Source organism: Electrophorus electricus, chromosome 3 (assembly GCF_013358815.1).
Source record: "Electrophorus electricus isolate fEleEle1 chromosome 3, fEleEle1.pri, whole genome shotgun sequence".
In the NCBI taxonomy this organism is placed as follows: domain Eukaryota; kingdom Metazoa; phylum Chordata; class Actinopteri; order Gymnotiformes; family Gymnotidae; genus Electrophorus; species Electrophorus electricus.
In genome coordinates this window covers 2,204,616-2,230,000 of record NC_049537.1, presented here as the reverse complement: position 1 = coordinate 2,230,000, position 25,385 = coordinate 2,204,616, and the positions used below count along the sequence as shown (strand labels likewise).

General features: G+C 50.8%; 1 protein-coding gene across 3 annotated transcripts in view; it reads right to left on the bottom strand.

Annotated features, from left to right (window-relative positions):
* tgfbr3 (transforming growth factor, beta receptor III) overlaps positions 1 to 25,385 on the bottom strand; it is a 67,147-nt gene that overhangs the window by 38,990 nt on the left and 2,772 nt on the right. For 2 of the 3 annotated variants that reach the window (XM_035524145.1, XM_027026342.2), the window contains 2 exons: positions 21,235 to 21,371; positions 7,619 to 7,794 (listed from right to left, as the gene is read on the bottom strand). In XM_035524145.1, coding sequence (XP_035380038.1) covers positions 7,619 to 7,794; positions 21,235 to 21,371 — 313 coding nt within the window. Of the gene's footprint in view, positions 1 to 7,618; positions 7,795 to 21,234; positions 21,372 to 23,090; positions 23,296 to 25,385 lie in introns of all 3 variants that reach the window. The other variant, XM_035524146.1, reaches the window with a different exon arrangement.

Genomic DNA, 25,385 nt, shown 5'->3' with positions numbered 1-25,385 from the left:
CACAGTCCACCTGGGACGTGTCCCCCAGCCAGGACTAACGGTATCACAGTCCACCTGGGACGTGTCCACCAGCCAGGACTAACGTTAGCACAGTCCACCTGGGACGTGTCCACCAGCCAGGACTAACGTTAGCACAGTCCACCTGGGACGTGTCCCCCAGCCAGGACTAACGTTATCACAGTCCACCTGGGACGTGTCCCCCAGCCAGGACTAACGGTATCACAGTCCACCTGGGACGTGTCCACCAGCCAGGACTAACGGTATCACAGTCCACCTGGGACGTGTCCACCAGCCAGGACTAACGGTATCACAGTCCACCTGGGACGTGTCCACCAGCCAGGACTAACGTTATCACAGTCCACCTGGGACGTGTCCACCAGCCAGGACTAACGTTATCACAGTCCACCTGGGACGTGTCCACCAGCCAGGACTAACGTTATCACAGTCCACCTGGGACGTGTCCACCAGCCAGGACTAACGGTATCACAGTCCACCTGGGACGTGTCCACCAGCCAGGACTAACGGTATCACAGTCCACCTGGGACGTGTCCACCAGCCAGGACTAACGGTATCACAGTCCACCTGGGACGTGTCCCCCAGCCAGGACTAACGGTATCACAGTCCACCTGGGACGTGTCCACCAGCCAGGACTAACGTTAGCACAGTCCACCTGGGACGTGTCCACCAGCCAGGACTAACGTTAGCACAGTCCACCTGGGACGTGTCCACCAGCCAGGACTAACGTTATCACAGTCCACCTGGGACGTGTCCCCCAGCCAGGACTAACGGTATCACAGTCCACCTGGGACGTGTCCACCAGCCAGGACTAACGGTATCACAGTCCACCTGGGACGTGTCCACCAGCCAGGACTAACGGTATCACAGTCCACCTGGGACGTGTACACCAGCCAGGACTAACGGTATCACAGTCCACCTGGGACGTGTCCACCAGCCAGGACTAACGTTATCACAGTCCACCTGGGACGTATCCACCAGCCAGGACTAACGTTATCACAGTCCACCTGGGACGTGTCCACCAGCCAGGACTAACGTTATCACAGTCCACCTGGGACGTGTCCACCAGCCAGGACTAACGTTATCACAGTCCACCTGGGACGTGTCCACCAGCCAGGACTAACGTTATCACAGTCCACCTGGGACGTGTCCACAGGCAGGTTCAGAGGTATCAAACTCCACCTGGGATATGTCCAGGCTTTCTGAGGTATGGAGGACCAAGACTGCAGGGCTCAGTGTGCTGATCTTTAGATAAGCTAGCTGAGAGCCTTGCTCCGTCGAGGACACGTGGAAGACTGCTCGGAGCGTCCCACAGTCGCTGTCCTGCCAACACAGCATTCCACTGCCCTGCTGACATCATTGTGTCCTTCTTTAAATCACTTGTCCTCCAAGTGCCTGTCAGCGACGACACGCTCTCTCACAACCAGCCAAACCCCGCCCACCCACCCACCCCCATACTGTTGGTTGTGTCTCCATGCGAGCACGCGCGGCTCTGAGCGGGGCGACGTTGCGCTGGTTTGTAGGTATGAGTGATATACTGGGAGAGACACCAGTGTGGGAGCAGCGCAGCACAGTGCCCTTGAAGTGTGGACATGCAACTTGCCCCGCACAGCTGAGCACTTCCCTCTGTTATTAAAGAGACAGAAGACCACAGCCCCAGGCATGTTAGAGGAGGAGGAGGAGAGAGAGAGAGAGAGAGAGAGAGAGAGAGGCAGGAAACCATTCATTTACATATGGGCAGTTGTGCAGTTAAAATGAAAATGAATGTGTGTGTGTGTGTGTGCTGAATCTGTGCGTGTTTGACAAGTGGGAAGGGGCTGTACTTACGAAGAGTTTCACATGAGGATGTTAGTTTAATGTGCTTGTTGAGGCAGCCCCGACACCTTGCAGCTGCTGCTGCTGTGTGTGTGTGTGTGTGCGCGCGTGTGTGTGTACGTACGTACTGTTCAAATGTTTTTAGGCACCATCAAGTCTCCTGTTTTGATGAGAAGTAGATGAACTTAAACTACTGATATTTCACTGCACATCCACTCTCGCCCAGCTGAAAGGGTTTCCTTCACTTCCTGGGTTTTTTTCCCTTTTCCTGTCCTCTTTCTTTCAAATCTGTGTGTGTTGCAGTACACAATGGCCTGGATGAAACTGTGCTTTCAGTATCTCGTTAGTGACAATCAGGGATGAAATGACTACATCCGGTGAAAGATTGCGGTCCACTCCTCCTCGGCGCCGACGGTCACGTGACGCAAACCAGTCAGAGCGCCACAATCTCACCGCCCACGTGGAGAGACGCTGATGAACAGACGTTAACCTTCAGAGTTCGTGACCTATGCAGAAAACATTGCCAGGATGTTTCGCAAATTCACCTACCAAAGGAAGGAATGTTTTGTTGTTTTGGGGAGCATTTGGGATCGCTGGGTTTGTGCAGCCCAAACTGCCGCATGTGGCGGCAAGCGATCCAGTCAGGGGGATCCGGAGAGGGGGGCAGCGCGAACGTAAAACATGTCTCACCGCACACGCACTTTCTCCACCGAGAATGTCACGCTCCACACATCCGGGCCTGGTAGGTGCGGGTCCGGGACAGTGTGTGAAGAGAGAGCGATCTTCCCGTAACCACACACACCCACCAGCACTCCCTACACACACGGCCAGGGCCAGCTCCAACAAAAACATGGAGAATGCCATTTTAAACAAAAGAGAATTAGACCTATGAACTTCCCTCACAAAGTTCAGAAGCATGCTGTCCACTCCCCCAAACACACACACACACACTTTCACTCAACCTAGAGGGCAAGTGGTTGCCATCATTATTAAGTAGGGAGGCTTTGTGAGAGACAGGAGGCTTCCAAGGTCACGTTCTTTAACCCTGCAGGGGTCAATTATACGGCAACTCCACTAACAGCTCTGTCGGTAAAGATGGAGGTCGCAGTTTAACCAGCAAACACTCCTAATAATAAACGTGCAATTTACTCTGAAATAAACTCTCACAGCTCGAGAACGCTACATCGCAAAAATACCACATTACGCATCCAGAGTCGTGCATCGACATCAATTACGTCCAACGGCTCCCCCACCCCAACTGTCAAAAAATATGCGGAATAAAATTCCCTGTTGCATTTACAGTGGGGATGGTGGGGTGCGTTACAGAGAGGGGAGGGGAGGCCTATACAGCCTTCCAGCCTTGGGGTCTGAAGCTGTAAATCAGATCAGTGCTGAATTGTTTATGTCTTGAAGGATCTAGCCCATCTGTTGCCGAAGGCCAGTGGCGCCTGGACACATGAAACCAACCCTGGCACAGTCAGCCTGCTGGGCACGGCTGAAGGACGCTGTGTGTGTGTGTGAGAGAGTGTGTGTGTGTGAGAGAGAGACTGTCAGCGTTTAAGCGTGATTGGTCAGAGATTGTCAGAGAGCATCAGTGTCAAAGTGTATTTGATGCTTCTTTGAAGTGCCTGTGTGTGTGTGTGTGTTTCTGAGTACGTGCAGCAGTGAAGCATGTTTGATGTGTGTTTGAAGTGTGGGTGTGTGTTTCCAGATGGCCACATCTGTGCCCGTTTCTCAGGTGGGCGGAGTTAATGCCAAGGCTTTGTGGTCACTTTCCCAGAAGTCCTTGCAGGCTTATCTCTTCCAGAGAGCTGCTAATCTCCACCTCCACCCCTGGAGCCCTAGGCCCAAGGCCAACACTGCCCCACCCCGCTCCATCCCCAGCCCCGGGTGGAGAGTTACCCCTCCTCGGGCCCCCAGGCCGCGCAGGCGAACCGGGCTTCGGAGAGTTGTTGCACCAAAGCCTGTCCTCACACCGCAGAGCTCCGGTACGGCGGAGCTCCACAGGCCAGTAAATCAGTGAGCTCCAGTCACACGCGGAGAGCGCGGCACACCCCGGGATTGGGGAACGTCTGGACCCAGCCCAAAACAAACAGTTCTGGGAGGAGGGGGTTGGGGGTGGGGGGATGTGGTGTGAAATCCCAGCCGCGCGAACACTGCTGAGCATTTCAAGGACAAAAGTGTCGTGCGTGTTGTGCTCAGGCCAGGCCACTGGCCTCCGGGGAAGGACGCCGTTGCTCACGTTACACAATCTATCCATTTAACAAGACAACGCTTCTTTTTTTTTAATCCTGGGGTTAAAGGCCAAAGAAAAGGTGAAAGAATGTCAGTGTGAGCTCACACTGAAGTGGAGCACCAAATTAATAGAGTTTGGGCCTCCTGAGACCCCCACAAACAGAATGAGAGCTACAAGGGCGCTGCCCCCCCTCCAACCTCCCGGGGAAGACCACGCAACCACGCAACCGCTCCACGGCCTCCTTGGGCAGGCCATTGTATGCAGCCTGGCTCCTGGGGCTCCTGGGTCAGAGCAGAACCGGGAGAACCGGGCCAACGGAAACACCCAGCCACAAAAGGGTCTTAGAGAGAGAAATGACCAAGAGACTTGGAAACAACGTCACCTAGCTAGATTAACGGTGCTTCAGAGACCCTTTGTCTCTGTGTGTGTGTGTGTGTGTGTGTGTGTGTGTGTGTGTGAGAGAGAGAGATATGAAGGGGCCTCCAGTTTCAGGCGTGTGGCTGCGATTACATGCTGGTCTTTATATTCCAAAGATCCCCCCTGCGCATGTGTGTATGCCAAAGGTCATCATCTTGCCTTTTGTTCCGAGCACTCCCAATCTCAACTTCCAATCAGAAAGCACAATAATTGGACAGGAGATATCGGAGTCCAACAAATACCTGAGGGTCGGAATGTGCTGAGGGGAACAGCCTTATCTGTCCGTGTGTGTATAGACAAAAGTGGCTTTGTGAGGATCCGCTCCCCTCCAGGGCTCAGATGCGTGCCGCGGTTTACACAACAGTGGAATCGTGGAAGTCCCTACTGGGAAAGACATTTGGGATCGGGGCCGATATCAGGGGAGGAACGTTTACTCTGCCTTCGTCCTCAATGTGCAGAGAGCTCTCGCATGTCACCACAGTCTAAAACATGTCTGCAAACATCTCAGAAACAGTAACGGCGCGTGCACAGGCACCGGCGTAAATAAGAGACCTAGATGGCTACTTCAGCTCCAGCAGGCCTCCTCAGACTGGACATCATTCAATGTTTTGTCCCGAATACTCAGTTGCAGACACAGCAGCGAGGAAAAGTGAAGCCCTGCTGCCAAGCAACAAACGCAAACACACAACAATGGCACTAGAAGCGAACACTTTCCTCAGCCAACAAAAGTGCTAAACTAATCACCTTATGGGTTACAACAAAGAAAGAAATAGTTTTATCTGCCACAGGAAGAGAGCTGTGTGTTTTCAGAGTCCGACCAGAGCCAATGGCTAGTCCACACATGTTTTCCCAAACATCTCTGGCCCTGGGCCTCAAACCAATCAAAAGTCATGATGAAGCATATCCCAGTGGGCGGGGTCAGATACTGGGACCGGTGAGTCATAGCACAGGCCAAGTAAACAGAGCGTGTGGTGCCATCTGATTGGCTGGCACTAATCCCCAAGGAAAATAACATCTTAGCCGGCACGGTCCCACACTTCGGGGAACATGGGAGTGGGAGATGTGACTAAAAAAGAAACCACGACTCACTCAATCATTCCCTGACCGGCAAAGGAACAAAAGGGACATTTCGGAGGCACTTTTTTCAAAGGCCGATCTTGCTTGATTAATAAGGATAGGGAATCTGACGCGTTGCTCTTTCTCTGGAACCAGCCTGCATTTGCCGTCCTGACTCCTGGGGATGAGAGGTGCAGGTTGGAGCCCACGCAGCCGGCGGGACTGCGAGGGCAGAGGCGGGAGACGGTGCCCACGCTACCGCCCGAGCACAACCAGACCCTTGCTCGAGTCGCACAGCTGACCGAGGCTAACAAACACAGCCCTATAGCCAAGATATACTTTCCTTCCTTCCTTCCTCCTCTCATATCCCTCTCGGTCTCTCTCTCCCTCCCTCTGTCCTCATCCCTCCCTCTCCGCTATGTAAAACCACTGAATTCTAGCTCCCTTACTCGAGGCCCGCCACTGTTATTTTTGGGACGTGTGCAGACTGAAAACTCGACGGGCCATCTCAATTTTTTCCACCGTATAGTTTTTCCTCTTTAAAACTCAGTTGCTCAACAATAGAACTAAGGACAGTATTGTTTATTTGTGTGTGTGCGCGCGCGCGCATGTGGGGCTGGGTGAGTGCAAGCTCCAACTGCAGAGCCCCACAAAAATAAAAGTAAACAGTGTTTACAAATATCTCCAAAATCGGAGGGCTTCTCGTCCAGAAAGGTCGGCTAGTAGTTCCAACATCTATTACCCCGATGGTCGCTGCGCGCTTACGGCTCCGAAGCCGATGGCTCCCTTTCCAATCACAGTCCGACAGCCTCTTAACTAACTCCCGCCAGCCCGTAATGCCCAGAACATGCTCCCTACGCCCCCGTAGCAGGCTGAGACAGAACTAACCTGATCCTTACCCCCCCACACGCTGCAACCACATTTATCCTGACAGTGGAAAACACACTCTCACTAATGCTGTCTTTATCTACGAGGGAAGGTAACAAATATTCCACGTCACAGTATTCTTTTTTAAAAGATAGAAAGTTGGGTTTTTTTGTCTCAGAAAACCACGATCACATTAAACCTGTCGAACACAAGCTCGCGTTTAAGAAGTGATGTGAGTGCCGGCCTCTTCCAGCCCAACAGACCCTGCGCCTTGCGCCTGTGTTGGGGAGCTGCGGATCACCTGAGTCTCCAGAACGTTCTACTCACCTCTGCGTTTGGGGAAAAGTGCGATCAAAACAAGCAGGGAAATGAGATTTCATTCATCACGCTAACGGAAACATCTGGCAGCTGATGGTGCTATTTATCCAGGTGCCGGGTTTGTTCCGTGTGCTCCCATTCCCAAGCTGAGTACAGGTGGGGGACATTCACAACTGTCATGGCACAGGCTGACAAGATTAGAACGCCACTGTACCAGGCAGGTCTGGAAAACGCCCTGACGGAAGAGACACTACTCCAAACATGCTACCTGGGACTCTAGTCTGATAGGGGCGTACAAACAGTGTTGTGTGTCATGTACAGTGTGGTGTGCTACGTACAGTGTTGTGTACAGTGTCATGTACAGTGTGTTGTGGGTCAATCTGTGTTCTGTGGTAAACACCTTGCCAATCACGTTAGTGCAGCGTGTCAGGAATGTGTGAAGATACAAGCTCCCGTATTCTAAGATGCACTTGACAGTGTCAACGCCGCGGGGTGTGCTAGGCTCTGGGCAGGAGTGGGCCGAGGGCAACCGACACCAACACACAACAGCTGTTTAAAAAAAATAAATGTCCCGCCACTTAACGGTGACTAAGAGAGATGGTAGCAGGGACAGTGAAACAGTCAAGGAGGAGACTGGGAACTGGGAGCGAGGAGCGGGGGACTTAGGTGGAGACAGTCACAGTGGACTAGAGACACTACTACAGTTACAGTGATTAGAAAGGAATATACAAGGAATCAGAGGGAAAGTTGGGAAGACCCAGTGAAGGAGTAACATTTTCAGTAAATGGGAGATGTTCGTATCCAGAGTCAGGAGGGGTCAGGAGGAGTGTGGAGGGGTCAGGTATTAAGAGAATCCGTTCTAGCAGAGCGGTGGACCGAGGCAGACCGCTGTACCTCTGCCGGTTTCTGTCCAGCGCTGTGGCGAAGGTTGATGACATGTACTTCCTGAGGGAGGGCAATGGTCCCACGGCTGGAGCAACCTGATTGGACGGCGTAGCTCTTCAGCAGCGCCTGGACGGGGTGAGCTCCGTCCACGGTCAGCAGCTCACACGGGCTCCGAGACAGTGGGCCTGAAACACACACACACACACACACACACAAACACACACACACACACACACAGGTTGGCTATGGTCACTGTGCTCTGCCTTACACACAGGCTCGGTGAGCGGCAGGAGAACAGAAAGGCTCAGATAAGAGAAGGAGGCACAGTGGTGGCGCTCCGCCAGCAGAGGCGCACACGCCACTTTCCGAGTTCAACTCCCACGTCATTATTAACACGTGCAGCAGAGAAGAGCACGGAGGGCCCGAGTGGAGGAGAGGTGAGGTGCCTCCTCCCTCACCCGCTCCCTGTCCCTGTTCCCAGATCAGGCCAGCGCACCTTTTCCTATACAGCTCTGACTGACCCCCCCCCCCCCCCCCAGAAGGCTGGGTCGACTCACTCAATCACACTTTGTAAATTAAATAAATAACAAATAAATGCGTTTAAAGGCAGAGCTCAACGCTGGCCCAACTCGGTTACCATGGAGACAGGTCAAGCTATTAGGATGACAGACACACCACAGGCAGATGTCGTCTCGGAGCATGTCCGAGACGCAGGGGATTGCGTGGGTTGGAGCAGAGATTATGATTCCACGTAAGGGCTGAACTACTGCAGTTCCAAAGCTCTCCGGAGTCCATGGCCGACATTAAAGAAGGCCGACCTGTCAGAAAGACGAGAAGGACGACCTGAGATGTTTGGGCTTCGAGACATCGCGTGACTTCTCCGGGGGCATTTTACGGTAACCGCGGAGACCAGCCTCTGTCTTTGTGCTGGACAGAACCGTCTGCAGATGAAAGCCAGAACCCGCACAGCGGTTAAGAGCGCATGGAGGGGAGACTCCACCGCCTACGCCCACTCACTCCTTCAAAGTGTCTGTCATAAAACCTCTTTGTGTGTGTGTGTGTGTGTGTGTGTGGTGGGGGGGTTATTATGTAGATATAGCTCCCTGAACCCTCGTTCCATTTCATTCTCTGGTGGACAGAAAGCAAAGGATGAGGGAGCATTGGTCTCTTTACACAGCAGCAGGACGGCACGGCAGGACCAGAGGGTCAGACTCAGCTAAGAAGAGCTGAGAGAGACAGAGAGAGAGCGCGCGAGAGAGAGAGAGACAGAGAGAAAGAGCACTTTCAATAACATCCCGATGCATCAGTGAAGTCTCATCATCATTCACTCACTCACACACACACACACACACACACACACACACACACATATATAATGTGTTAAACACAGACCAGCCACTCCAACACTCTCCACCACAGCAGCCATTAGGACTTGGGCTGCATTGTGACCCTGCTGCGTGAAGCCCCAGGCGCACATGACGGACAGGCTCCTGGGAAACGGGTCCACTCCGCTTTCCTTCAGTTTTTACCCAGAATTCCCAGCAGGGTGAGACTGTCAGAAGCAGCTAGCAAAGACGACGTGATTGCAGTATGTGGGGCAGAACTGAAAAAGCAGATTAAGACCTTAATATGAGCGAGAGATTGCGAGAGAGAGAGACGCAAGAGCAAGAGAGAGAGAGAGAGCGCACGCAGGAAAGAGAGAGAGAGAGAATTAACAGCAAGTTTTGACCTCTGCGGTCAAGCATAACACAAAATAAGAGCTAGGCAGCATTAGCATAAGAAAGCATGTGCACGCACATACATGTCCCCCCTCCTCCACACACACACTGAAAGGCCAAGCATTTCTGAGTCATGATACTTGGATTATGTTTTGTTTTTGTTTTTTTTTATGTCAGATGATCTGGGCCCTAATGAACAGGTGAACAGGCCAGGTGTGTGTCAGGTGTGTCCCCTGGTCTCTGAGCCTGAGGGAGCAAAGTCACTTACACTGACAACAGCGGTGTGACGCGGACCAGCCCCACACCCAAGCACCACGCAACAAACAGCAGCGTGACATGGACCAGCACCAAACACCACACACCCAACACCACACCAACCCATACCCAAACACCCCACGCCAAATACCACACACCGGGGGACAGAAGAGCTGAAGGGAGGCTGGCAAACACTGAGCCCTCTGGGCCAATATACCTGTACACAGAGTACCTGTATGCATCTTTCTCTCGCTTACACACACACACTTGTGTTTTCATTAGAAGGTACTGCCTCCTGAGTGTGTCTGTGGCTAGGCTTTTCTGTAGGTCAGGCCCTCTCTGTTAGACCCATAAAGTCAGTCATGATTCAGCCCAACCGCAATAAACACACACACACACACACACACACACACACACACCCCACTGCAACAGGGATCAGAGCAACATTTGGAAATCATTAAAGTAGAAGGAGACAGAGAGAGAGACAGAAAGCAAGCATGAGACTGAGAGTGATGAGGGACTGGTAAAAAGACACAGAGGTGAACGCCTGAGTAACAGAGTGAGAGAAGAGATGCCAGAGATGCCACATTAAGAACTCCTCACTGAGCGTCAGAACGGTGTGTGTGTGTGTGTGTGTGTGGTGACCGAGCTGGGGATGTGTGGATGCCATGACGACAGAACCTCTCGGCAGGCCCCGAGCCTCAACACTTCCCTTTCAGCAAACCAGTCTCAGTCCCACTGAGCCCAGCCACCTAGTCCTCGGCGCAGAGAAACCACGCTCCACTCGGCTCTGACCAGGGCGCCATTTTGGAGAAGAGCGGAACACGTGGACACAGGAGTGTCGACTGAAGGGCAACAAGTAGTAATGGCAAGAGGTGATGTCACATGTGTGACATCACTTCTCCTTCCTCCCTTGGGGACATTCCCTCTCCATTACATCATTACTTTTACACACACACACACACACACGTCTTTGAAAACACTCAAACTGACTTTTTCTCAAAAACAGACTGCCAAAAGATTACAAGATTCATTGGGAAGTGGTGTTTCTTTATTTAACTTCTGGGGGAAAATTGTGCACAAACAATAAGGTGTATTGGGGAGAAAAAAGAATAAAGAATACTTCTACGATGGTAGAAGGAAGTTAAACATTTTTTTAATCTTCAAACTAAATGGAGTTGAAATCGGGAACAGTAAACAAAATGATGTTTTCCAATGCTGAATTGAAAGTTGTGAAATCTCTTTCGAGGTAACCACATTAGCATCCAGTGAGATCAGGGAGAGACTTCAGAGAGACCATCTCTGCTGGCCTTTCCCAAGGAGAGACCATCTCTCTCTGCTGCTGTTTTTTCAAGAGTTTTAAAGAAAACATGATCTAATTTGAAACTGGTCGTTCTGTGCTGCGCTTTCTGCCTGTCACGTGGTGTCTTCATAGATCAATAGCACTTGCACACAACTACATAAATGAAGTTCGGGACGGTATTTTTATTTTACTAGCATCTGGAAAAACCACATGTGTCTGCTTGAGGGATCTCAGAAGGGAGGAAGAGAGGACAAGAAAGAAGGAGAGAGAGAGAGAGAACGTATCTGTGTCTTTGTGCATAGGTCCATATCCTCCGTCCCCTCACCTTATCCATTCATTCTCTCTCTCTCTCTCTCTCTTCCCACCCGTTACAACCCTTTCTAGTCCGTCTTTCACCGACAGAAAGACCAAGTGCAAAGACCCCGTTCCTCAAATGTCTCTGATCGATGAGGCAAATCAGACCACATGGAACTAAACAGCAACTGTACGATGGTCTGAAGAGCTTAACTAACTAATCAAAGGAGCAGGTGGAGCGCGACGCCGAGGTCAGCGAGGTCGAGGTTTGATTCCCACGGCGCACATGTTCTGTCACACTGATAAACATGGATGTCACCCTGTAGAAGACTGAATACTATAATTGTTTAAAGTATTCATATTTATTTACAGTAAGAGAAACAATTATTAAAGTGTTTTATACAGTTATAGAGAACATGCCTGCGAGAGAGAGAGAGAGAGAGAGAGAGAGAGAGAGAGAGCGAGAGAGAGAGACATTGAGAGAGAGAGAGAGAGAGAGAGAGAGAGAGAGAACACCTGTGTCTGAACCCACAGCGTAAATGCCAGTGAGACTCAATACCAACACTGCTTTCAGCATGTCAACCCCAGAACAAGTACACACACGGGTATGACATTGTTAAATAAATGCCTACATGCCAGCTAGGAAAATATAGCAAAAATAGCAGGGTTTGAGTTCTAAAAAAAGCTTAACACTTTCCAAAGAAACGGCTTCACTGATGATGGCGTTAGATTAAATATGCCCAGAACAACTGCTGTTTGTTTGGAGGCGGGAGGCCCCGGGGAAGAGTTTGAGCTTGGTGGGGGGGGGGGGGGGGGTTTAGGGCGGGGCTGCGAGTTGTGGGGGGCCACGTGGGCTCACTACAGTACATATGTACAGTACGCTTTCAAACTCCCACCCGTATACAGTGGAAAGTGCATCACTCTGTGTCAGAGATGCCGAGCGACAAACCAAAACCACAACAGGAATGAGTACATTTACATTCACAGCATTTAGCACACGCACTCTTACAGAGCCGCTTAGAAAAGTGCCTCAGCAGTCTACTCAGAAAAGCACATGCACACTGCCAGGAAGAGTCAAAGCTGATACCCAGACGCAAAGAGACAGCGCTATGAAGCACAGGACAACTGGAGAAAACCTTCCTACAAGTGCACGATCGCGGGGCGTTTGGAGACGGCAAGGGACTGTCCTGCTCAGACAGCCAGTCATGTACACCCTGATGCTCCAACATGCCTCTACTATCAACGTTTGACCTCTCCGAGTCTCCGCTCTGATGATGTGCACCAGTGTGCAGTAACCTGCAGTTCTCACACACCTATGATTTTCATCTATAAACCAGATTATAGCTGATGCACACCGAACATGTGTATGCTAAAAAGCAAACTACATGACACCACCCCCCCCGACACACACACACACACACACACACACACACACACACACACACACACACACAGCTCCATACGTTTTGTTTTGAGGTTTACTACTAAACTAGGCTATACAGCTGTGCTCACTCCAACCCTTAACCTCAGCAACATAAACATTTAGATACCAAAAAGCTTTTTATTTAACAAATAACAACTAGATTTTGTTTTAGGCATTTATTCAGTTACAAACTAAGAAGAAAATTTTTATGCTGTTGAAAAAACAACAAAGTGTGTGTGAACTCCCACAGTGTAAAGTCAACACCCATTTGAGGCTTATGCTCTGTGTATGAAAGTAAGAGCTCAGAAAAGGGTTTCCTGTGTGTGATTCAGTGCTCAAACACATCTCTGAATCTCAGGGGACACATAACTGGCAGCAGAGAGAGAGAGAGAGAGAGAGAGAGAGAGAGAGAGAGAGAGAGAGAGAGAGAGAGAGAGGGAGAGGGAGAGAGAGAGAGAGAGAGAGAGAGAGAGGGGGGGGGGGGCTTGTGTCCCAGTCACAGGCCCAGGATCCTGGCCCGCAGACCTTGGAGGAGAGGCCAAGTTCTCCATCCTCCCTCGACTGCGGAGCCCTGTAAGGCTGACGGCTTTGCCTTCACGCCTCTCCTCCCTCTGGGACTTTCACACTAGAGCAGGGAACCACGCGATCGACTCCAGGCTCAGGGACTGACACGGAAGTTAATCAGACGCTACGCTGAACTAGGAAGGAGTGAAACAGCTTTAAGGAAGAGTGAACGCAGAAACCCTAAACCTGCGTGAAGGTATCCAGTTCTCTACACGTCCCAAACACACGGAGATCCAAAAATCACATACATGTCTCTCTGCACTTGGACATGGGCCAAGAACTGGGTACAGAAAATTATGTCACTTCCAAAATGCCAGCTGCAGACAAATCTAATATTCCCACAATCCCTCTCCGCCTTTTCCGAAGAGAAACAAACAGTCGTTTCCCCTCCGTTTACACACACACACACACACACACACACACACACACACACACACACACACACACTTTCAACATCCATTTACAAGAACTTCAGTGTTTCCTCTTCAACTCAAATCACGCTAAAGCATTGAACGCAACTTCCGATCGACGTGCACGTTGATATATTTCTCTCACTACGCACAGGAGTAACCCTTGCACACGTTTGTCACGTGTGTATCGTAAAAGCTGTGTGCGTCTAGCAATGCTGACCTGCTCCCTAACGGTGTTCATTTAGAAACCCGGATGGGTGCTGACCAGGGGAAGCAGGCGCACCTGTGGGCGGTGGCATCGGCTGTGTCCAGCGTAGCCCTGCCCCTGCGTGGTATTGCCAGACTTCCTGTGCTGGACATCAGGCCACTTTATTGCATGCAAGCCTCCATGTGTTCGTGGGCTTGCGACACCAGGAGGGGCTCTTCCCCAGCTAGGTGTGAAAGACCGGGTTCAAAACGCAAATGTCCTGCTGTCATTATATATCAACCAGATGGTTGTGTTGTTTTATAATACACACACACACACACACACACACACACACACACACACACACACAGTACATAAAACAAGATTAGTAGTACTAGGCAGTTAAACAGTGCATCTAGTAATCATTAATAAAAATAATGATTAGTAATAAATTAAGTATTGTTTATTAAAATGTACTGTAAATTACTGTTTATTAACGCACTCATCATAAAGATTTTAAGTGTTATCGGTGTTGTGATAATTCAACATGATTAAGCGTGTTTTAATATCCCTTCAGATGTTTTATTATTGTACACGTTGTAAACTAATTGACAGCTAATTAGCAAAACAACATTTACGGAGGAGCACCGGAGGTGTGCAACCTTCTGAAGGTGATCTAGAAAGTTCCGTTTTAATCTCCGATCATGAGACATGCTCGCTCCCTCGGTCTCTACGCAGGAAGGCGGCCTTCGATGTGGACAGAGAGCCCAAGGCAGCGCTTCCAAGGCTGCAACACAAACAGCACACACGGAGCAGGGGAAAGAGACATGGAAAAGGAGGGGAGCTGGGATGAACAGAGAGAGAGGGAGAGACAGAAGAAGAACAGAGCAGGTAGGTAAAGAAAAAGCTACGAGAAGCATCCAATCAGACCACGCCTGGGCGACGGACGAGGGGACTCCTAGAGGACGGCAGCTCGTCCACCTGCTCCCACAAGGTGAGTCACGTTAAACGTTGGAGGAAAGGCGGATCTCTGGCATCCACTTCAGCGACCGCTGGCACAGGAAGATGTCCAGTGTCCAGTGCACATCAGGGAGACGTTACAGCCAGTGCCAAAACTATTTAAGAGAAATAAACCTCTTCCTTACACTGAGCAGGCCGTTGTTCGCGGTCCAAGCACATTACCAGGTGTGCACGGGAAGACGGCCGTAAATCCGCCAGGTGCGCACGAGAGGACGACCGTAAATCCCAGCTTCCGTACAGTTCAGGGATACGCGGAGTGCGGAGAGGTGCGGAGGGAGAAACCCGCACGTGCAGGGGCAAGGCTTTTAGCTGGCGGGATTTGGGGAGCGCATGCTTGGTCAAGAGTAGGGAGAGTGCGCATGCGGATCAGGATTGCACGAGATCCGGTCAGGACTACATCAGCACATGCGCAGACGGCCTGGTCCTGGAACAGACATGGTCGGGACACACATCCTGGCACACTGTGTATACAAAACAACCAAGAGCATACGACCTTGGAAAAACTGAATTTTATACATATTCCCTTCTTGTTCATATTCCTCTGACCTTCTTTGTCTTTGTCTGTATCTTTCCTTTAGCACTTCATCTGTTCATCTCTCTCTCTCTCGTCCACACTGGAGATGTAAATCTGCGCTGTCTGAAGTGAGGGATGACGCTGATATTTCCCAGAGAAGCCAAAGAGGGAGGTAAGGAGGGATGAAGGAAGAAGGGTCGATCGGCAGGCAGGTGTTTCAGCAGTGTGTGTGTGTGTGTGTGTGTGTGAGAACAACTTTACAGAAAAGCTGCACAGGGTGTGAACACACACACACATTTCACACTCTTGTGCCTTGTCCATTTACACACACTTCAGCACCAGCCGTGTGCACTGTCCAGAACCCAGAACATCCACCTTAACTGATGTCGCACTGACCGTGAGAACAAGCATGGCACTTCTCTCAAGAGTCCTCCATCACACTGGCCAGAGAGGCTGGAGGGTCGCCTTCCCACCCACCCCTCCACCCCTCATCTCACCCCGCCGGGTTACGACTGACGGAGCATGAGAGCACCACTCCAACACTCTCCACCACAGCAGCCGTTAGGACTTGGGTTGTGACCCTGCTGTGTGAAGCCCCAGGCGCATGTGACAGACAGGCTCCTGGGAAACGGGTCAGCTCCTGTTTCCACTCCGCTTTCCTACTGATCAGCTTTTCATTGGTTCGACGTTCCTTTTGTTCTGCTTTTTAAAGCTAAAACACACATTCCTCTGCCCTTGCCGCTCTGCGAGAAGTGGGACCTGGAAGAAAATTCAGACGATGTTGGAATGGAAGGACGCTGGAGAGGAAGAGAGGGGACATTCACACAACGAAGGTAAGAACGCGGCCTGCCGGTGTCGGCGTTCCTGTGATCGACTCGTCATCCCTGGGCCATGCAGGTCATTCCCGCCGCTCACTGGTGCATCGTAGAAGTCACTACAGTCTCAGGTTGTTTTTTTCTCCCTTTATTTCTCTACAGTTGCTTGCACAAGAAAATATAATTCACAGCATTCACACACACACGCACGCACGTGTGTTCTCTGGCCTGCTGTTTTTAAGCACTCCTGAATAAACTCTCGATGGTTCTCGTCAGTGGCATATAAACAGTGAGAGGAGAGAGAGGTGGCTAAAGACTCAAACACGTCATGTCCCATCCTCCACACCGTGGCGGAAGACTGTACTGGGAAGAGAAGTGGAACCAGGTTCGAACAGCCAGGAGGGGTGCAGCTGTGGACCTGCCTGCAGATAGACTCCAAGATGCTGGAAGTTAATGCTGAGACCTCTGTGGCAAAATACATTACTACTCAAGTGTCTCTGTCTGCGCGCGCGTGTGTGTGTGTGTGTGTGTGTGTGTGTGTGTGCACACTTGTATTCAGCTTTTGCCAAATTCTTGCTGTGATAAGCACAATGTCATTTCTTCCACTCTCCTCTTTAAAAGCCTCTCTCTCTCTCTCTCTCTCTCTCTCTCTCTCTCAGGATTGCGGTTCCTTTACAAGACCTTTGCTAAAACATATGCTCCCCTCCCCAACCATGCACACATATATGCACAGGCACACACAGTGTAACACATGCACACACGAATAGAATTTTTTTTTAGAAAGTGTCCAGGGTGAAGCGAGGGCTTTCACACACACACACACACTCACACACACCGTGGGGGGGGCGGAGTCAGAGGCCAGCCAGGCCTTTGACGAGCGATCAGAAGCCACGCCTCCTTCTAGTTCAACTCACAAAGAGTTCTGGGAAGGAGCCTGGGGTGAAACAAAGCTGGATACACCACAAGGGGATCCAGGACAAAACCAGCCTCTGCTGGAAAAAGCATTGCTGGATGGAATAAACTCCCACTGTCTGGAATACGACGTTCCGTGCCACACACACACACACACACACACACACACACACACACACACACACACACACACACACACACACACAGACGTTTTGGGGCAGTGAAGAGTGTATTTGTGCACGGGAGTGATTGAGCGATACGCTATAAAGCGCTGACCATTATTTACTGCATAGAAGTGGCTGACTTGCACCTCACTCGGAAAAAACGCGGTGACATTTTACAAGACTGTTTTCAACCACGCGACAGATGTCTCCCCGTGAGGAGGAGGGTGAGATGGGGGGACTGATGGACCCTCGAGAGGCTCCAGTCCAGTCCAGTCTCATCTTGACAAACAGGTTGGAAGCAGAGACCAGAGGGGCTGGCAGGTGTGAACCGCATGGTCCTAAAAACCCAGCAAACGAGCGCTCCGGGCACACACACAGCACGTACCGCGGGAGCGGTTATCTCTCGCAGCAGAGGCACCCTCAAACTTCACCTCCTCCACGCCTGCGTCCTGAGCTTCCCTCTCTCCCTCATTTTCTTTTTAACCCAGGGAAACAAATGGAGAGAGCAGGATCACCCCAGCTGTCTTCGATTATGGTCCTGGCCCCTGATAACACCACCAACACACACACACACGTACTGGCACAGCAGAGAAGGGGGGCAGCGAGACCCAGAGAGCATGCGATGGAGGGATGCGCAGAGAAAAACGCTACTTAACCACATATGTACATTCTCTGTGTTTACATATGCACTTTCAAATAATACCATGTGCATGTGTGTGTGTGTGTGTGTGTGTGTTGGGGAGGGGGGGGTGTCATGTAGTTTGCTTTTTAGTATGCACACGTTCGGTGTGCATCAGCTATAATCTGGTTTATAGATAAAAATCATAGGTAGGAAAACCAGCTCTCACACACACACACACACACACACACACACACACACACAGAGTGAGCAAGACTCTTTGAGCAAGAGTTTCTCTGGCAGACTTAGGCAGTCGTGGTGTGTTTAGCAGTAAGCTGTAACTAAAGTAGGGTAGGATTGCTGTTGCTATGTAAACATGACTGCATTACCCTAGCAGCAGCAGAGGAGTCTGGGTACCCAATGGCTGAATCACACAGCAACATCTGGTCTCTCTCTCTCTCTCTCTCTCTCTCTCTCTCTAACTTGTGCTGGCCCCCTTCTTTCATTTAATTTCACCCCCTTTCACCATCTCCCACCCTCCCCCCATACAGTGTGGTTTCTCCTCTACTACCACTCACATTACAGTGGTTGTGTAATATTTTCTGGCACCATACTCGACTTGGCCCATGCAGTCACACACACACACACACACACTCACACACACACACACACACACACACACACACACGCGTGCTATAAACCATCCCTACAGATCACTTGCACTCGGTGTGATAGCAGGGACAGATCGCTTGAGGCTGTGTTTTTTTTACGTTATTAATGCGTTCTGTTGTTCAAACTCTGATGATCATTTTTTCCAAACTAAACAAAGAGTGTCGTCTTTCACAATGACGGCTGGATTCATTCAGTGTTTGGGTTCATTCCTCTTGACAACACACTGATATATGAAGAAAATTAATGAGAACATGTAGCAGTAATCTTCAGAGGTCATTAAACAACAATACGGGCAAATCACCTACTCCAGGACAGTTGTTCAGGACAGGGATTCAGGACACTCGCATTTGACTAACTCCCCTCCTTCCGAGTTGTGGGAAGAGAGAAGTGGATAGATTGAGGAGAGAGGAGGAAGGGGCTGGGTCAAAGCAGGAAGGGGCTGGGTCTCCAACAGGCCCCGCCCCCGCTCGCTGTCCCAGCGGTGAAACATGAAGGAGTCCTGCAGTCAGACCTGCAGCCGACTGAGGCACCAGAGCACGCTAGCCAACAGAGGGGGTGGCGTTCAGGACAGACAGAGAGAGAGAGAGAGAGAGAGAGAGAGAGAGTGTGTGTGTGTGGTGTGAGAGAGTAGAGAAACAGGCCCATACTGAAGGAGGAACCATTAAGCTGCTTTTGCCTTAAGCTGGGAGAGTTACAGCCCGTGTCCTGCATAGCACTACCATGAGAGAAGGATCATCAAACACAAAGTTAAACATTACGCAAGAGCACTCCAGACAGATTTAGAGAATTCTGATCGTTTGTACAGGTTCCAAGGGAGAGAATGAGAGAGAGAGAGAGAGAGAAAGAGAGAGAGCAGTGGTTTTACCCTCTTCACTGGCTCCTTGGGTGAGGTCACTATGACCTAACGATAAGGTTTGCATCATTACCGATGGCACACATGTCTGGGCAGACGATCTGAAATTTGTCAACACGCATATTAAATCACCAATAACGGCTTTCTTCGAAAACATCTCGGTTCTATTTATCAAAATGCCATTATATTTACTGCAGAAAATGATGGTAACTAAATAACGAGAAGACTGCACAGTTGAGCTCAAGTTGATTGGCATATTTCACCCCTCAGTACATTACAACGCCCTGAAGCTACTGACAGTCAAGCCTGTATATCAGGACAGAAGTAAAAATCACACCCTAAAATCCAGGTGTGAATACCAGATGTGCTTTTTTTCCCCTCTCACGGGTCGGATACGTGTGAGGTTTGGCAGAACGGGACAGGTGAAGGGTCATGGGTGAAGGCTCATGGCTGAGGGTCCAGCCCCACTATTGGAGTTCTACTGCCATAGGTTCCATAGGGTCTAATGTTCTATAATTCTGAGTTCCAGGCTAGGCAAAGCTTTCAGGAAGGAGGGGAAGGTCAGAGGTCGGAGGTCAGAGCCAACGTGCACCAGAGGACATGAGAAATGAATGGAACGCTGAGTACGAGTGCTTCTGCAGGACACAAGGAACATAGTCGACACTTTACGCTGCCAAGCAAACATCAGTACTGATAAAGTCAAGCAGATGTGTGTGTCTACAGTGTCCTGAAGCCTAGGAACCACACTGCCAAAGAGTGGGAAAGATCTGAAGAAGATCGAACATCTAAGCAGTCTGTGTGGCTCCGATCACTGGATGAAACGCTGAGGCAGTAGATGACATCCCTAGTTCGGATTTCCAGAAACAAATGCAATTTGTACATTTCTCAGGGAGGCCAGCTCACACCAAAGCCTGTCCAGAACCTCGGTCCTGACAGGAACCAAGACAGAAGAGTGTTCAAAACAATCATGCAAACACATTACTGTAGTTAGAGATGATGGGAGGGGGGTATTGTGGCAGTGGTAGCTCAGTGGTTGGGGCCCCTGAGCGAGGCCCTTAATCCTCAGTTGCTCCTGTCTAGGTTTGGGCTGCCTGGCAGTATCCTAGCCCACACTCGTTGATGGCGTAGCATTCAGCAGTGGTATTCTGTTCTACTGACGGTCTGTTCTACTCTGTTCTACTGACGGTCTAATAAAACTCGCGGTCCAACAGCATGGCCTCGGATGTTTACGAAAACATCACAACCGAAAGATCACCGATGAGGCGGCACAGACGGCCGAGCTTCCTGGAAACTGGAACCACTGGAAACTCTGGGGGACTCGACGCCGCTAGCATGAGTGTTTGAGGTGGTCGCAGCAGGAGACCAGAGGCCTGTTCAGACAGAGCAGATATCATCCGCCCGCCTCACCGTCGCTAACGGTAACGGCTGCTCCGAGAACTACCTCAGTTTGTAGGTTATATGCTGAATTTATCTTAGACATCAAACTTTAATGTTCAATCTGTAATGTGTAATCTTTTCTGTGTAAGGCACTTTGAGATGAAAATGAAAAACCTCTTACAGAAGCATGGTGTGGTGTGTGTTTATTTACACACACACACACACACACACCAAATCACGAACACAGTATCTCCCATCTATTTATACCTCAGTAATGACCCAATAGCAGGCATTTAAAAGACTCTACAGAGATACTCCAGTACTTAAATGCCGGCGTTGGCCGCGGATCTACGCAGAAGCCCAGGTGTTCTTTGACCTTGACGGCACCTGTCTGGAAGAGCACCTGCATTCACGTCGTCGTCCACCACAAAGGGCATTAAAATCCCCCCCTTTATATCCGGGCGGAGATATCGGAGATGACTGACAGCAGCTGCGCGGTGCATGAGGACGGAGGATGGCTCTTACCTGCGTGAGCCACGGAGCATAGGGTCAGGAGCACGGCAGCTAGGGTACGTCTGGACGCCATCGCGTCACCAGCACTGTTTACAGGCAGCTGTGGGGCTCCTCCTCGAAAACGTACAGGCAGACGAGAGGCCTCGGGTCTGAGAAACAGGAGCGTAACAAGGAGAGGGGGGGGGAGAGGGGGAGAGAGAGAAGGAGAGGGGGGGGAGAGAGAGAGAGAGGGAGAGAGGGAGAGAGAGAGAGAGAGAGAGAGAGAGGGAGAGAGAGAAGGAGAGGGGGGAGAGAGAGAGAGAGAGAGAGGGGGGGGGAGCGAGAGAGAGGGAGAGAGAGAGGGGGGGGAGGGAAAGAGAGAGAGAGCGAGAGAAAGAGAGAGAGAGAGAGAGAGAGGGAGAGAGTTGGGCCAGTTGAAACTCAGACAGAAGTAGCAGGATAATGGAGTCTCACTGTCACATTCCTAAGATGAGGGAGGATACTGAAGGAAGTGTATGGAGAGATTGTTAATCTCAGACTGCTGACAGCTCATTCAGGGGTGGGGGTGGGGGTGGGGGGTCACTGACCTGCCACCATGCCTCTCAAAGCCCTTCTCTCCACCTCAGCCCCACCTCCAAACACCAGAGGAACACTGACTTCCTCACGCTGAGTCAGAGGAGCTGGGAAAGGCCCAGGCCATGGGGGGGGGATGGGGGCGTGCCTGGCTTTAGAGGATCAACAGCTGGGCAGTCGAGTTCAAGAGCTGGAAGAGGCCCCCTCACTGCTCACGCAGCTGAGGACACGCCCCTCTGGATCAGTCACATGACCAGTCACATGACAGAGGCCAAGTCTTCCGATCAGAGCTCGTCAACTCATGATAGCACCACAGCTCCTCCAGGTGTACTCAGACAGCTTCCCGCCATGCTGACGGCCAGTTCACAGCCCAGCTCCAAGGGTAGGGTGAGTGCTGAACAGTTAACAGCTCTAAATATGTTCGTTCCAGGAGGTTTGTGTGTTTCAGGGGGTCCAAGCCAAGCAGCTTCACTCCAGCACATCAACATCACACACGCAGATCTGAGGATCTGGATGGACTCTTGGACTTTTACACTGACTTGGGACGATTACTTCTTACCAAACAAAGGATTTATATAACAATAGATCACAAGAAACACACACACACACACACACACACACACACACACACACACACACACACACACAGCAAACCTCTCCAACAGAGCTTCTGACTGCTTGCTAAGATGCGCAAATAGTCCAATTAAATATAAACAAAATCCTTTTTATCAGTAAAGAAGACTGACCAATCAAATGAAAGTGATGAGTGTGACAGGACACTGAACCAGTGAGTGAAGCGTGAATCTTCACTGCTTCAGTTCAGTGTGCTGACTGCTTAGTTTTACAGGAAAAGTAAACATTGAGTAATCTCATCTAGAAATCAGAAGCTGCCCCTCCCACCCTCGTACAGCATCCAATCAGGACGAGGGCTGTGGTCGTACCCAGACCGTGTGGACCAGGACAGATGCATCTGGAAACAGCAGGTTTCCAGTTTTGGCAGGGTGTAGGAGGGAAGCTGTTGGGTTTACGTACACTGATGCATTCATCGCCGATGATGTGCCGATGATAGAGCAGATCTCCCACCCACACACAAGGGGAGGTCCTTAAAAGGGTTGCGAGATCAGTGGGCAAACCACAATAAAGGAAATGATTGGTGCCACACATGTGTAACCTCGGAGTTACTCTGTTTTTGCGCGGCGGCAGAAACCACAGCGGAACCGCACACTCCCAGGCGATCGTAATCAGACGCAGGACCGGGAGACGCACGTCAGGGAGAAGCTGAACCCTGCGCAGCACCTCCTCATGCTCACACTCACCTTCTCCCACTTTCCTGCTTTTGCCTCCTCCTTTCTCCTCCAGCGTGTGTTGGGTGTGTGTAACGGTAAGGAGGGGTGAGGTACACTCCTCCCGCTCCTCCGGGGGTGAGGTACACTCCTCCCGCTCCTCCGGGCGTGAGGTACACTCCTCCCGCTCCTCCAGCGAACAGCTGCTCTGAACAAAGAGCCTTTCACAGTCCAGCAGCTGCTGACACAGGGAAGTCGTTTCAGAGGATCTCGACAAATACCGCACCTCCAGGTCCATCAGCCACATCCGTACACCCTCATCTCTGTTGTACCTCCAATACACCCCGCCCATCCACACACACACACACACACACACACACACACACACACACACACACACACACACACACACACACACACACTCTCATTCTCCTCATGGGTTTGTGTGATCAAAGGTAAGGGAGAGTGTTACCCCCTCAGACACAATCAGAGGAAGCCAAACTCCATCCAAGAGCTTGAGGTCAACACTGACTTTTGTCAGTTACCATATATACTACAACACTACATTCTGGGGGGGGGGGGGGGGGTTTGTGTGACTCGATGAAACAAAGACCAGTTAGAGGTATGTGAATTAAACTGTGGCAGGAGCTCAATTCACCACACACACACACACACACACACACACACACACCCCTGGACAGGCTGAGGCATTCACTCCCTCGGTCTCCCTCATTTTCCCTAATACTGGCCTGCTAATAGCACTCGGGCCCCACAACACACACAGCTAAGAGCTGGGAAAGCATTTAGCAAAGCGAAGGCCACAGACCACAGACTGTACGTAACAAACAGCTCCACCTTGCTCTGCTCTGCTGACCGTGGCCGTGCGGGTTAGCCACCACGTAGCCGTACGGATTTAGCGTAAGGCCGCGCGGGTTAGGCGCCGTGTGGCCACGCAGGCTAAGTGTGTGGCCTGAGTTCCAGTGGCCAGCACAACTCCAGAGGATTCGGGGCCAACAGACGATAAGAGGACCGTGGCAGACCTGTCTGCATTTACGCCAGGGTCATTCAGACTATCGCGCCGTGGTGACATACATAATAAAGGCTGTGTAACCTCCCCCCTGAGGGCAGGTAGGCATGCCTGATGAGGTGCTACTGGGTGTTAGTTACCCTCACTCAACCCTTCCCCTCTCACACCCAATCACCCTCCGCTACAGCCATTTCCTGAAGCAGAGAACCATGGGACAGAGCCGTCCGGATCAAACCCAAGTCAATGATGCATCAGAGACTCAGCCCACTGCATTTCACCCGTGAAACAAGAGACCATTAGTGGAAAATGACATCATTAGTGGAATAGCTCCGAGGTGGATCGCAGAAATGACACTTTAACCGTGCAGTGTTACACTACTGCTCTTTAATAGACAAACAGTTAAAAACAACACACAGTTCAAATGGAAGCTTGATTTAACAAGAGAAACAGTAGAAAATGACAAAAACACTAAATGCGTTCTGACATTAACTGTTTCCCGCTTGGCCTGAGCATCTCGAACCGTAGACGTCCCGCAGCCTAAACAGCGGCTGGCTCTCCGACGCTGACATGTTTATAACTGAGGATGTGCTCGTCTGGCTGAGGAAAGAGTCTGGCTGCTACAGCCACAGTACGCAACACACACAGCAGACATAGACCGTGCTGAGTAGGGACACACACACACACACACACACACACACACACACACACACACACACACACACACACACACACACACACACACACACACACACACACAGCAGACACAGCCTGTGCTAAGCAGACACACACACACACACACACACACACACACACACACACACTCGCGCACACACAGCCTGTACTGAGCAGGGTCTCTCACACACACACACACACACACACACTCGCACACAGTCCATGACAAACAGGGTCTCTAATACACACACACACACAGTTCATGCTGAGCAAGGACACACACACACAGCAAACACAGTCTGTGTTGAGCAGGGACATGCACACACTCTGCAGACTTACACAGCAAACACAGACCATGCAGAGCATTGACACACACACACACAGCCCGCTCCCAACAGGGAAAGACAAATCAGACAGCTGCAGTCTAGCAACACAACAGCCAATGGCCACAAAAGATTGACTGGCACTGTCCCAAAATGTCAAAATGTGCCTCACACACACACACACACACGCACAGACAGAGAGAGAGCGAGACATGCACACCTGAACACTTATGCATGATTCACACAGAACATCTGTAAAGAAATGGGACACAGAGCACATATACAAATAAGCTCCATAGAACATCT